At 40.3% G+C, this 15,342-nt stretch overlaps 2 protein-coding genes across 3 annotated transcripts in view; one reads left to right on the top strand and one right to left on the bottom strand.

Moving 5' to 3' along the window:
* Positions 1-15,342, bottom strand: part of LOC117756977 (plexin-C1-like) — a 38,655-nt gene that overhangs the window by 21,019 nt on the left and 2,294 nt on the right. Inside the window, 14 exon segments of the mRNA XM_034577620.1 lie at positions 7,107-7,203; positions 7,350-7,505; positions 7,593-7,772; positions 9,186-9,294; positions 10,613-10,792; positions 11,858-11,991; positions 12,121-12,162; positions 12,614-12,689; positions 13,272-13,365; positions 13,666-13,831; positions 13,920-14,025; positions 14,112-14,188; positions 14,190-14,213; positions 14,319-14,453. Coding sequence (XP_034433511.1) covers positions 7,107-7,203; positions 7,350-7,505; positions 7,593-7,772; positions 9,186-9,294; positions 10,613-10,792; positions 11,858-11,991; positions 12,121-12,162; positions 12,614-12,689; positions 13,272-13,365; positions 13,666-13,831; positions 13,920-14,025; positions 14,112-14,188; positions 14,190-14,213; positions 14,319-14,453 — 1,576 coding nt within the window.
* rerg (RAS-like, estrogen-regulated, growth inhibitor) overlaps positions 1,808-15,342 on the top strand; it is a 55,523-nt gene continuing 41,988 nt past the window's right edge. Inside the window, exon 1 of one of the 2 annotated variants that reach the window (XM_034577632.1) lies at positions 1,808-1,987. The gene's annotated coding sequence lies outside the window, so the exon portion shown is untranslated. The remainder of the gene's footprint in view (positions 1,988-15,342) is intronic. The other variant, XM_034577631.1, reaches the window with a different exon arrangement.

Genomic DNA, 15,342 nt, shown 5'->3' with positions numbered 1-15,342 from the left:
AAGCTGCTACCACCACTGCTCACTGACCACACCAGAGCAGAATGAACCACAGACGATGTCAACAAGAAACGACTGGATGACATGTCAGCTCTGCAAAGTTTATTCCCCTTTGACATTCAAATAATCAATAAGATCAAATTATAAGCATGAGTCAATGTGAGTATACATTCATAGTTCCAGCTACTTTATCACTGCCATTACCGCTTCATCGTAAAAAATGACTTATAAACAGTTAGCAACATTACGTAGAGAATATTTTAAAGAGTCGTATACTGCCCTCTTGTGGTTGAACTGAAAGAGTTTGAATCCAAAGCCACTCCAGTTTGTGTGAATGATGCCCATATTTCAGAATTAGTTTGTTCTTGTCACGGAGGCCCACATGTTTTCCTGATGTAGTTTAAAGTTTCCTTTTCAAATTTTTTTATTTATCATTTAGCCATTAAGAGGCGTCTAATATATGTTATTTTTGATAACTTTGTTATTTCGAACATAGGTTTCACTCTTTTTGTTGAGTTCCGTTCCAGATTTGCTGGGGTCAATGTCAGAAAGACTTTCAATAGCACCAACACCTTTAAAAGTCACTAGTTAATATTGTTTGTTAAATCTGTAAAACATGGGTAAAAAAAGTTTGGTATTACAGGGTGTTATACGCTGACTATTTCTGGACCTACGTGAGCAACTATTTTTAGTCAGCCAGGAACCAACAGCGGCTCTCAGAAGGACGCTCCAAATAAAAATGTTATCAAACATTTTAAAAATGAAAGGGGGCCTCCTTGAGCAAAGATGCTGACGATGTAATTGCAATATTGCTAGTTTGATTCTGGTTCAGGGGGAATCAGTGAGGATTAAAACTGATGGTGGCGTCTTAAGACCAACACTGAAAGAAAAACAGTTACTGATTTAAACCAAGCTGACAAAAAAAAGTAATATCAATGCAGCGGAAAAGGTTCTCAATCAGTATTTCTACCACCATTGGATCCCTAGACTCAATTGAAAGCAGCAGCAAAATCCTTCAACATTACACTGTGTTATTGAACATACCTGGACACAATTATACAGAATCATAATCAAACCTTGATTTATGTTCACATTTTTATATAGATAGTGGCTCCTAAAGACATATACTGTCCAGGTTGATGCAGTTTAAATAAACGAGTTACCTTAATTGCTTAAATTCAGCGTTCGGTGTGCTGTGAATTTCATGGATGAAAAAGTCACGTCTTCCGAGTGGTTTCTTTGGCCTTCAGGATGCAGGGATATCACTTTTTCTGAAATGACAACACAAGCAAATGCTGACCTTTCATGAATTGGTGCCATATGTGTGTACATGTGTGCGGAAAATATGCTATACCTCTATGGTGGATAGTGGGAAACCACGTGGATGTGAAACCAGTAAACACTGGGTCTGAATAGTAGCGTATTTCAGTGCAGCAGCACAAGGGTTCAGACACAGTGCTGGTAAAAATCGCTTGTGTTTTCTCAGCTGCAGGTGCATCATAGGTGAGATTCTGCAGTAGTTGGTTTTGTATTGCCCCATACATCGACACATGATTCAAATATGCTCATACTAGTGAAAAATACAGTGTACAATGATTTATAATCCAGCCAGCTATTACACAAAAGACTAAGGCGTTCTGTGTGATTCGAGACGGACCAGACTTAAAGGTGGAATTTGAATGCCGGGGCTTACAGACACTTGGATGACACCACATGTCCTGCTCGGAGCTTGTTTCCACTCTCAGTCGCTAGAGGTCGCTGTCTCCCTGGGTATAGACATGCAGCGGCATGCAGCAGCAGCAGCCCGGTCAGAGGAGGCAGAGTGTCGGGATCTCCAGCTGCTCCGCTCCGTATATTTTCACTGACCCTTCGTTTCAGAGCTTCATTCATCCCAGTGAGAGCTGCTGCTCGGTCTCTGTCCTTCCATCCAGCTGCACACATCCCTCCTCCCATCCAGCGGTGCGCTGCGTCCACATCTGCATCTGGGAAGGTCAGACGCATCTTTTTTTTTCTACAGACGTCAACTTGCTATCAGAGGTTTATAGTCTAAGTGGTTTTAGATTCTTTTTATGTTAGGGGAGTAAACGGCATCGATCAATAATTCTGTCAAGCAATAACAGACTTTTCTAAATTCTTTGTAAGTGTAAGCATGATGTGTCAACCTTAACAGAGACAAACTGATGATTAAGCATTGTCCTTCTATTTGATCGAATTGCGTTAATCACAGAAATCTCTCATTCTGTTCAAAGGCGAGATACAACCTGACAGACTTGAGATGAAGGAAAAGGAACTGAGTGCGTCAATGTAACACACTACATGTGTCAGATAATCAGCTGTGTCACCCATCTCTGTTCTTTCAGTAATTGACTCATCTGCATAATATGGACATGGGAAACAACTTTGATTTAGTCTTGTCATGAGCATGAAATGATAAAGTAACTGTATTTTATGTACAAACAACTAAAAACTCAACTTGATCATGTGTTTGCTAAAAATGTATGTCATTATAAAAACTTAAGACTTTAAAATAATGTTTAAAACGTGGTACAAAGAATTTCCACAGAAACATATTTGAAAATGACTTCTCATTCTGATCATCATCAAACATTTGCAGAGTCTGTCTCTCTAACTGGCAACAGTCAGAAATATCAGCAACTCAGAAATCACCAGGAACTGTTTCCGGAAGTGGAGACATGTTGTCCAAACCTTTATATACAGTCTATACCCATAGCTATATGTAGACAGGTAGTCCATCTGTTTCTGCACCCTAAAAGCTCTGAGGCTTCATTAAACTGTCAGAGAAGCTGAAATTCCTCATTGTGCCAACACACTGTTTGTCCCTCTCCATCCTCCTCCACTTCCACATATAATGAACACATTACCTGCTGCCTGGAGCTTCCCCTTGTCCTCAGAGAGGCACAAGGTGAGTCTCTGTCATTCACCTGATCTGTTGAGCTCTCTGAAGGCGGATCGACCTGCTTCAGTGTCAGACCTCCTCCTGTGTTTCTATTCAACGGCACTCCTTCGCTCTGCACACTCAAAAGGTTGAACAAATATTGTTTTTTGCCAGAAAGGATATTTCTGGAGTAACGTTCCTGGCAGCCAATGTTCTGTGCCTCTTCTCAGTTTAATATGAGCAAACCAATTAATCAGCCGCCTCTTGAAACACACGCGTATGAAGTGGTGGACCCATAAAGGGAAATGATTATGTCACATTAGGGTGGGATTCTTTAATGTTAATGCCTTTTTCTTCAGCTGAATTATTTTTAGAGCCCACCTCCAACTCTCCCAGCCTCCACATATTGTTCATTCTCCACTTTTGGTACCTGACGTCCGTCACTGTCCTCGACTGGCGTGAGTCATCGCTGTTATTTCCCTCCTTGCTTTAAACCTTACTCTCTTGAGATTAGCAGTGCTTTTAAAATTTCATGAGGGATCCATTAAGTATTTTCTTCCATTGCTTCTGAAGCTGCTTATCGGCTGAGGTTCTGGCTCATTCAGTGATATTTGATTTATTAACAAGTGACATCTGCCTTCTTTTTTGAATTATCTAGTTTTAATTTCAAACTTTATTCTGCATGTCTTTGGGGCTTAATAAAAGGAGACTTAGATTCTCAGTCCATAACTACCTTCTGGCATCAGTGAGAGAAGGCAGTCTAAGAAAAGTCAAACTAAGATCTATCTTGGCTGGTCAAATGCCATATGCACGGGGCCCTAAGGAGAATGGCTGCCCCACCCCCCCCTCCCTCGCTGCCATTGTGAGCTTGTGGAGCTCGTCCAAAGTGGAGCGCAGGGGAGTTTGTTTGACCTTTACTGTCATTCAAAGTGAACTCGATATATACTGTGACTTGTTGTGCTCAAACAAAGGGGCATGCCTCTTCGTAGTGCAAAGGCTAAGTGTATTCAACTAGAGGTGCATTGAAAAGTTGAAGCTTTTATACTGTATGAGGTAGAGTGGCACTTTTAACTGGATGAACTGACAACTGCGTTTGTGAATCAGCGAAGCAAAAATTAATTGGTTTTCTTCCTACGAGGTGTTTGCGTCACCTGCTTTGGAGACCAAAATAACTTCATTTGTTGAGTCAGATCTCGACACACCTCTGTGTAGTTACTGAATAGATGTGAGAGCTCATATTACTGGAGGCATCGAATTCAAATGAGTTAAACCCTCAAATGTTTTAGAAGTAATTAGACATGATTAATGGTATTTTTTGGCAGTAAAATGAAGTAGAGATGTGATCTACTTTTTTGTCATTTAACCAGCATTAATTGGTTGTTGGCAACTTGGAATCAGCCTAAACACCATCTGTATAGACTGTATATAAAAGATGGACGACATGACTGGCTGCAGTGTAACAAAGAGCCTCCAGTATGTTAATGGAGGGGACGTGGAACAAACTAAAAACTAAAGGAAATCAAAAAAACACTCATTTTAAGTTAGTTCTTTTCACCCTGTTCTCATTTTTTTCTGATAAGTTTGGTTATAATTAGTTATTTGATGCTATAAAAATGAGGTGAAACCTCATGATTGAAAGCTGAGACAGCAGCATTCATATCCAAGATATTTTGGTTTCTTTTCTGGATAGTAGGAGAAAGTTAAGAATCCATCTTTATATACAGTCTATGGTTTCATCCCCCAGCAGACATGGAGCAGCATTAATTTGGACTCAGGTAAACCTGATGATTTGATGTCCAATATTTATTTTACTTTTATTGCAGTGTGAAGTTGCTCCGAGACGGCAAGGATATAGTACAGTATAGTGTTCAAATGTGACAATTGTCATAGCTGAGCTTGTAGACCACAGTAAAAACCGAATAGAACAGAATGAATTCCAAAGTGTTGGTGCCGTACCTTCATGTGGCCGTGTCAGTCGAGGCTGTTGGAGCGTCACCTTGCTCTTCCTGTGTGTTCCGCAGGACCGCAACCAGAGGGACTTGTCTCTGCTGCGTCGCAGGCTCCAGGATCTGGAGAGCGCCCAGCAGCTGCAGCTGGAAGAACTGGGATCTGTGGCGCAGACTGACCTGGCCCCCGGTCCCCAGCCTGACCTCTGACCCCTACACTGCTTCACATTGGACTTGCACTACAATGAGCCCAGGTTTCCAATCAAAGACACCAACAGTGTGTTTTTTTTTTACTAAATACTTTGAAAGTTTATTGATGCATTTACACGTCTCGCTACTGTGATGGTGAAAAGCCGCGGCACCTTTTTCAATCCACCTCAGGATTTGATGATGTTTTTGTACTTTTGCTCTCGAGTCACAGAGTTGATACAAAGGTTGAACACACTCCAGGCTGTGAATTACACAATGTTTATACCGACTGTTGATGTCACATCCACCCTGTTTTACATGAATGATATTGATAAAAAACAATGATTTACCGATAAACACTTTTTGTGACACTTTTGACTTTGTGTATTTAAGTTAATATTGCAACAGTTAAAGATTCTTTGTGGAGGGTTTAGGGCAATCTATGGCCATTCACCTTAAATAGACAATCATTTTCATAATTATCTTTTTATCGTTATACAATCACCTGAATCATCGCTGCTTAATAGGTCATAGCATAGGGTATTCAGTTGGTAGCAATCTCCACCCTCACTGCTAGATGGCACTAAATCCTACACAATTAACCTTTAACAACTAAATGCTCATCACAAATGAACTACAGACAGGATACGTCACTGACAAATCAGGAAACCCTGACAATTACTACTTAACACACAAACATGACGGTTACCGGCTCCCGCCACCTTCCTGTCGTGGCTCAGGCAGCTCAGCTCCACGAGCAGCTCTTCAGTCCGTCAAACTGCGTTTTCACATGATGCAGTTGCTCCGTCAGCTCGGTAGGGGCGCCGTTCTCGTTCAACTTGTCTTTAATCTGGAAAAAGGCATTTTACAACACAGTTGCTTTTTACAATGCCATTGCTTTTTTTCTAACTAATGTTCGGTGGGGCCACGTGTCATAAAAGACTTTAGAATTAAGCCGATTAATCCTCTTATATTAAGACAACTCGTGCAGTCATTTCTATTAAAAAAAAGCTCTAAACACCGGACGATCGACCCACCTCTGTGGACACACACACACACACACACACACACACACACACACACACACACACACACACACACACACACACACACACACACACACACACACACACACACACACACACACACACACACACACACACACACACACACACCTGCAGTGTGAGATTAAAAAAAGCTAACTTGTGAAGCAAGTGTCAATTTGCAGGTAACAAATACAAAGAGGGAGTGAAAATGGATGTGGTTCTGCAACTTACTTTTCAATACTTGACTTTAAGTTTGGATACTAAAACAACACTTTATACTTTATACTATACTATTCTTATCTTACTTATTCAAGGAGACATATTATGCCTATATTCAGGTTCATCATTTGAATTGGGGTAATTACGTGAAAATGTTTACATGCTCTAATGATCAGTGAAAGGGACATCTTCATCTAATTACAAACACGTCGCTTTCTTCATACTGTCCATTGCTGCAGCTCCTCTTTTCATCCTCGACGTCTGAAACACTTGGTTTTAACTCCCGTCTCTTTGAGACGGGCATTGTGATGTCACGTGACTTTCATATACAAAGAGCGGGAAGAGCCAAAGTGAATGCTATCCAACACTTGAAGACACACAGGAACTCTCATGTCAATTTGTTCATTTATCTAATGCGTATGAATATATTGCTGTAAATGCACCAGAGAGAACGTGTCTGATTCTGTTTAAAGCGAGACTGCAGATGAACAGCAGTGGAAGAGGATTATGCTGTCGGGATGGACGTTTGTATTAAAGCATTGATACTTGATCCACACCTTCCTGTTTCAGTACGGACACAGGGCGGGACTTTGTGACTGACCTTGTCTGATATCGTTCCTGATGTCCAGCTCCAGGTTTTCCATGACACTGTCCATCTCAGCGGTGAGCTTCTTCTGTTTGCTTCGGTAAACTAGCACCACCGCTGGGGGTCAAAACCAAGTGGTTGAATTTCGCAGATAAAAAAAAAGAGGGAATAGTTTTCTTGTTGGAACAACATGGATCCAATCGCTCAGCTCAACTTTTTGTACTCACTAATAATGCAGGGTATCAGCAGCAGAACAAGCAGCACCCGAATGAACAGAAACGATGATTCAAGGCGGAGTATTACCGTCTCGTCCCCATACTTTATCTGTAAATAAGCAATAATCACAGTATATTTGAAAGAAATTTTACAACGCACAAATACATGTTTACTACTTTGGAACTTTAGTACCAGAAAATACTTGTGAGGCAGTATGATCTGGCTTGCTCTGTTTCTGTGACTTTAAGACTCACCATTAACTGCTGAAATTCAACATCCAGTGTGTTTTGGATTTCACAGGCAAACGTGTGACTTTCTTTGGCCGTCATGATGCAGGGGTAATGATGTCCTCCCAGAACGCCCCATACTGACAACTCTGCTGTCTTCATCTCCAGTTTGTCTGCCTTTTTCTGAGATGAAAAACAAAAACCAACGCTGAACTTTTTAAGGCCCCGTGTTTGTGAATGTGTGATAAAAAGATGAGAACAATTCTTTACCTCTATGGTGATGCGCACGTCGCCCCCGACACGGATGAATTTGAAGCTGAGAAACTTGGGCTCTGGGTAGACGGTGATGTTTGGGGTGCAGGGTAACGTTTTATTGCCTACTTTCAGAAACACAGTGCTGGGAAAAGGCCCCTGTGCATTTACAGCTGCAACTGTTTCAAAGGTGAGATTCTGCAGAGAATTAAAAGGAACATTCTGTGTTATATAGAATATGATATACTGATACATATTTCTATCATATCCCTCCACTATACTATAGCTTTACTAAAACTTACTAATGATAACAAATTAACAGGAGCAATCTTCATCGATTTGAAGAAAGCTTTTGATCTGGTTGATCACTGCCTTCTTTTAAACAAACTGTTTCAGAATTCTATACTACGGTTCAACTCTTATCTTCATAACAGGAAACAATGTGTTGTTTTACAAGAAAACAGATCTGATATGATACATCTGATATGATACATCTGATACATGAAAACAAGAACGAGGTGTGAAACTAGGCTCAAGTCTTCATCCACTGCTCTTCTCTTTTTCATCCACTGCTCTCCTCTTTTCATTACAAAAAACTACTCATGTGTTATTTCCTGTCTTGATGCCACTCCTTTGCAAACAGCTGAACACACCATGAACAAACTAATGCATTTTGTTTTGCAAACACAAAACATATCTGACAAACAAATACACTACTTGTTTCTAATGATGCTTCAGAAACAAATGGCCTTCCACATTTCGTACAAGTAGAAAAAGAAAATATTACATGTACAAATATGTATTTTGTAAACATAAAGCATTTCTTGTTTAAATATTCAATCCATATAATCTTTCCATATCTTGTCAAAATGTACTTGTGCTATTGCGTTGAGGACCTCTTGAAAACGAGTTGATGCATCTCAAGGGGTTAATCCTAATAAAGAATTTCAATAGCATGATGTAATAATGTGACACGATTTGACATATGAGCTTCTCTCTGTATAGCTGTTTTCAGACATGGACTCTGGAAAATTGGATCTGGACATTATCTAGAGTTTGTTGTTCAGACATGAAGAAGGCAGCAGAAGACTGTCTGGACAGACACGTTCACAACAACAGCAACATTTCCAGAACATTAAGGCGAGGGGTGGCATCTGGGTCAGAGCGTGTAGGAGGCTGGACGTGATGTACAAATCAAATACCCTTATCAGCAAAAGCTCTCAAATCTTGTTGTCTTTCCAAGTCCACATCCTTGTCTACATCTTCTATGTGTATGACACCTTTTTTTTCATTCTGACAAATTTGTATTCTTCCAGTTTCACTCTCTCCAATCTCTCCAGACATTTTCCTGCTGTATCGTCAGGTGACATTTTGCGGACATTTAACTAAGGGGCTGGAAGGAAACGTTCCAAAAAAGGTCTAAAAGCGGCGAGATTTTGTGACGTTGAATAGATACATGTGACTATTACTAATGTTATAATGTAAAATAATAGACATAATGCTAAAGGTTACTTGGGATGATTTGGCATGTTGTGATATAATGTGACAGTGTAGTGTAATTCAGCGTGACGTAAAACCAGACAGTGGAACACTGTCCGTCTACAGACCCACCTGATAGGTCCTGTTTTCAGGAAGTCGGACTTCCTGCGGGGCGTGGCTCTGCGTGACCCCTTCCACAAAGTCCAGATGAGAGCCTATGATCGTCAACTTCCTCTTCCCACTACCAGGAGACAGGGCAGCAGCCAATCAGACACAGAGAGAGAGAAAGGGGCTGGGGGTTCAACTCTCTAATGTGTTTATCGCAGTTAAGTGAACTAATTGAGATAAGCCTTAGAAAACCATTTAATGAGTCTGTCACCATAATACTGACATTAAATGAAGCAGCCACATCCCCGTCAAACCTTGATGACATCACAAAGGCTCTAAAATCCAAATAGACTAAATTACATCACATTACTTTCTTTGCACACCTGCTGTGTTATAAAACGTTCATGTCCTATATTGTCCATACAACAAAAAATATATAAAGTTTTTGTAAAGACTCAAAGACAAAGGCAGAAGTGGAAGTTGCTGCAAGTAAAAGAGGAAGTGGTCTTAAGGTGAAAGACGTTGCTTTGGGGAAGTGGCCATCTACCACTCACTGTTCCTCACTTACTTAGCGTACCGGTGGTGCATCTACAAATAGCCTACTTACATTTTTACTGGCCTTATGTACTTATTGTATTTATTTCTGCTCGCATTGCTTCGTGTCCCCTCCCCATTAAAATGAGCTGCAAAAACTGATCCCAGTGATTATCTGGTTTGATCAGAATCCTTACTCTTCGATTTCAGAATTGATTATGTGATGATTTGCTTATGGCAGCACGCTGAAGCACTAAACCGTGACTTTAAAGAAGTTACCACTTGAGAAGTTCTTGTTTAACAAGTTCCCAAAAACAAAAACATTTTCTTCCTCATATCTGCTTATATCTGATATATTTCCATTAGTGATGTGCAATAAGTTCTTCGCTTTGGAGAAACACACATTTCTACAGCTGATGGAAACATCATTATCCGAATAAAATCAGATGTTTTCCCATTTATATCTGGACATTTTTACCTCCACCAAGGAGGTCATATACCATAAGACTATAAGAAAAGCTACAGGGCTTTTAATTTCAAATGACAGATATAGGAAGTGGCTGCACACGGCCGACAAGCCAGTCACTCGGTAAGTCGACGACAGACTTTCATAGTTTTAGGGTGGTTTGTTAGTTAGTTAGTAGAAAGGATGCATTATGGGTCAGGGAAGAACTTTTTTAATTTTGGTGCTGATCCAGAATTTGTTTTCTGTTTCCTTAACATTGTGAGACAGGGCATTTTACATCATTTTTATTGATGTCTCAAGAGGATCATTAAAACAGACATGTTTAGGGGAGTGATATTTAAGACTGTGTGGGATCTAGTGAATTTAAATGTGGAGAACTTGGTGGAGGTATGTGTTCTACTGAGTGACATTGTAGAATTCAGCATGAACGAACCAACAAATCCAAACATACCTGAGCCAGGTGCTGCTTGGTACAATGTCGGAGCAGGATGGGGATGACTGGTAGGTGATGGTGCTGCTGCCGTGGCAACTACCGTCTGGGAGGAGGGCACAGACTTTGACCACGCCTTTACTATCCGCACTGGGAATGTGGAACGTCAGATTCATGCCTGTGTTGTTCCAAACAGGAGATCTGACAAGAACGCACAGGATGAGAGAGAGGAAACATAAGGACGTAATTAAACATCAATTTAAATCTGACTTAGATGGTTTTTCATAAGCTTAACACATCAGAATCATAAGTCTACCGGTGTTATACATCATATATCATATCTCAACCCTTGTGGGCGGCTGTGGCTGAGGGGGTAGAGCGGTTGTTGTCCTCCAACCTGAAGGTCGGCAGTTCGATCCCCAGTCTTCCCCATCTGCATGCCGAAGTGTCCTTGGGCAAGATGCTGAACCCCGAAATGCCACTCATAGAACAACAAAGTGCTGCTAATAGATGCACTGTATGAATGAATGTGTGAATAGGTGAATGTTAAACTGTACTGTAAAGAGCTTTGAGTGGTCATAAAGACTAGAAAAGTGCTATATAAATACAAAACCATTTACCATTTAAAAAAGAAGCTGAAATGGACAACGCCCAAGGTCACAAGAATCAAGGATTATCTTATCGCTGAATCCCCAAACTTTCGAGTTTACCATCAGACAGCAAAAAGTCTGTCAGAGTGATAATGTTTTAAAGGGAAACATCACACGTATAAATGATTCTGTCCATCATCCTCCACTAATCTGAGACTCGGGTCAAGTGGAAAATTGGCCAAGATGTCCCTCTCGACAACCACACTTTCAAGTTCGTCCTGGAGGATCTCGAGTCGTTACCAGGCCTGATGGGATATCTAATAATGTTTCGGACTATCTGGAGCCTTAAGATAATAAACCAAGTATGTAGTTTATAATATAGGTTTGCTTGCATGTGTGAAGCAAACAAAAGCTTCATTTTACTGAAAGTATTCACACAAAGACCTTGTTGATTACGTCTGTGAGCAGAACCATATTTTACATCCACACCCAGTTTCTGGCTTTAGGAAAGAGAAGCACATTCATATGTATTGACAGGACACTGACACGTATCGAGTCACCTGTCAACACTGTCACCTTGAAGAATGTGTCAAGTCATACGACAGGTGGCATTTCCCCTTTAACGCCTGCTCTCTTTGCATAATGCATAATCTTAGTCGTCCGTGAGCTGACTCACTCTTGTGGCGTGCAGTCTGTGTGCGCCTGCATCCTCACTCTGGTCACGTCACTGAGGTTACGACCGTATAACACCGCGTGGTTTCTGCCGTAGAAAGACACAACGCCGGGAGCAATGGAGGAGATCTCTGGCGTCTGACGGTAAAACACACATACACGGATAATTATTTAGTACTGCCTACTGATGTTTTGAATTGGACTGAATGTGAATAACGTGAACTTCAGAGGGAAGCATGTGTGTGAGAGTCAAGGGTTCCGACTCACAGAAAACTTTATTCCTGACACCATCCTTTTGCAAACACTGTCCTGCAGGAGGAAGCAGGAGGAATAAATTCAGCAGGTTTACAGACATTCGCATGAATTAACAGCTAAGATAACAGTAGAAAACAGCTAGCATGGTAGAACAAACAACTTTAATTCTGTCTTATTTACATTTTGTATGTATGTGCAGAGATAAATACAAATAAATAATAATACAAATTAGGTAAAAGTTCAAAGTCAAAGTTTGTAAGAATGAAGCTATAAATATTTGGTATTCCTGACAAAGGAAGAAATGATGATTGGGATTTAAATCAAAGCAGAATCAACACATTTTCTGTCTGATATTTGATCTACTTTTTGATAATTGCTGAGGTGCACAACCACCAGGGTTTCAACATCAATTTCACTATAAAATAATGTCTCCAATGTGGTACAATACAGAGGAAGACTGGAACGTATGAACGTATGATAGATAGATAAAAATGGGCATAATTACATTTCTGTCTCCTTCATTAGCCCAGGAACACTTGTTTTTGCTCCAGCCGCATCCGGCCTCGATACACTGCCGACACCTAAAGAGAAATCAAACCTTACAAAACAGGCACTAAAAATACCAAAATTACAGACAAGGTTTTTCTTTTCAGATAAACTAACTGGAAACTTACAACAAAGTATTAGGGCCATTTTGAAGAAAAACATTCAGAGATTTTAAGGATAATGTTACAAGAATGAAGTACAATTTTATGAGAAAAAGGCATGACATTGTGAAAACAAATTCGTAATTTTAGGAGGAAAAAAGAGTGGTAATATTGCAAGAATAACAAAAAAAAGTGTGTTTATTATTGGGAAACTACAAAACCCCTTTACATATCCTGCAGCTATTTTCCTTCTCTACAAGAGAGAATATCCTCCTTACTCCCTCTTGTGACAGGCTGATCTCCTGATATTCCTCCTCTGACACATACTGTAGCTTAAAATTGCGACTTCATTCTCAAGAGTAGATTTTTTTCCCCCATTGAGTGGCTCTATTACTCCATCGTACAAACTGATCATTTCTTCAGCACTTGCACGTTTTATCTTTTTCACCTATGATCGATATTAAACATGTGTTCGCAGTAAGTGTTTTGATTTGTGTAGAGCAGCGGTGGACTTACAGGACAGAGCTAGGCGGACCCCTGATGTCAGAGCAGTTGGTCAGCGTCAGTCGTTCCGATAACTGCATCGTCCCAAGTCTAATTTTTACCAAGACTGCAGAGATAAACCAAACAATGAACATTACAGCAAAGAAAGTTCATCTCATCATAGTTTTCAGTGATGAAACAGTTGCATTGAAGAGGAAAGTTAGTCCAAAGAAAGACGGAGGTAATGTGGCAGTATCCTCGCACTGCTAGTTTCACTTTCACCATTATGAGACGCAGACTGAGATGCAGCTAGTAAATACCAGCTGAATGTTAGTAGTTGCCATTCACACACAAAGCTATTCTATACCTAGGAATTTGCATGCATCTCATTCACATGCGATTATATTTATCAAAGATAAATATAAACCTTCTGCGGGAAGTGTGCCATTAGGGAGGATGCAGGTGCATTGTGGGAACAGCGGAGGAGGGCCACTGGTGCAGTGAAGTGCACTGGACCCTGCATAAAACTCACAGGCGAAGTTAGACCGTGCCGTCTGGCCTGCGGTCAGGTGAGTCTGGACGTTCAGTGTGATCTGAGAGAGGTCGGGATGTGAGGGTTTAAAGGACAAACAAGCGACAGACACAACTGATGATAGTTCAAACTCTGTCCTTTATCTCTACCTGGTCAGTTGTCTCCTTAGTAACTCTGTGGGAAACCATTTTCTCTTGATAATCCTCAGGAATGGACAACCAGTCTGAATCTTTACAGTCGTCTTCAAACGTGCAACTAGGAAAAGAAAAATATCTGAGAACTGACTTTACAATTGTTCGGAGCTGTTAACAGATTGATTAAAGATGCAGATGTTTCCTCACCTTTTCCCTGAGCCACACCAGACACAATATGGATCCTGTGCAGACCAACACTCCGTCACATCTCTGTACGTGCTGAAATTTTGATACAGGAACACGCTTCAGCTAGAACAAAACCCAACACTTAGCTACACTTTGAAACGATATACAAAACAACCTGGATAAGTTGGGTCAGAATTATCGGTTCACCACATGTATGTTTTTACTTACCTGGTTTCTTACTGGCATGTACACATGGTTACGATCCACCGGATCCAGATGAATCTTGGGAAACACTTGGCGATCGTCATCAGCTCTGTAGAGCACCATGGGACAGGAGGTGTGATAGTCCTTATCCACAGCGAGCTGATGACAAGAGTACAGCTCTGGTTATGTTTCTAAGAAACTGAGCTGCTGTGTTGTTGAATATTTAAAAAGGTAGAGATAATATCGGTGAATAAAAAGAAAAAAAACTGCTTTTACTGTGTAAAAGAGAAAAGGGTAAATGTTCCTCTGTTTATGAGCAGACACAATAAAGTTGGCTATAACCAGCTGTAAGCTCATGTGGCCAGTTTGACTTTGGATGGATGGCTCAGCTAACTAGGTAACTTAGATCAGTCCTATGACTACATGCCAGGGTTCATAGCAATGGATACAAAACGAATACATTTTTTATGTCATGAACAAATAACATCAAACGACCTGATATGCTAAAATATTTCCAGTTGTTGAAAAGGCTGAAAAAGGTCTTTAAACCACTTTCCTTCATTTTGGGGGGGATTCATTTAAGCTTTATTAAAATTAAACATTTAGAAAAATTGTATTGTTAAGAACTTTATTAAAAAAGTTATAGAATAAAACAATCAATTCAATAAATCTATTTTCTGTTCACCAGTAGATCTTGTTCAGCTTGTTCATTGATAAGGGAAAAACTGATCACGAATTTCATCACAAGATGACAAACACAATACTTCATGCATTACCGCCCTTTATGTCACTGTGAAGTAAACAGTGACCAGAACTCTGTTTTCTAGACCTTTGCTTGTTTGCTGACTGCGGTAGTTTAGATGTCTCGTGCCGATGAGCACATCTTTGTACAGTTTCTCACGTGTTAGCTCTTCAATAAATAGCCTTTTTTAGGGACTATTTTCAGCTATGGAATAATACACATTTGATATGCCAGAGTGTGTATATATGTACGTCAGCAAGACAGTGCAAGGGGGAAATAAAACCAAAGTAATGTTCATCAGAGTGA

The sequence above is a fragment of the Hippoglossus hippoglossus genome, chromosome 23 (assembly GCF_009819705.1).
Source record: "Hippoglossus hippoglossus isolate fHipHip1 chromosome 23, fHipHip1.pri, whole genome shotgun sequence".
Classification (NCBI taxonomy): domain Eukaryota; kingdom Metazoa; phylum Chordata; class Actinopteri; order Pleuronectiformes; family Pleuronectidae; genus Hippoglossus; species Hippoglossus hippoglossus.
This window is presented reverse-complemented; position numbering and strand designations above follow the sequence as displayed.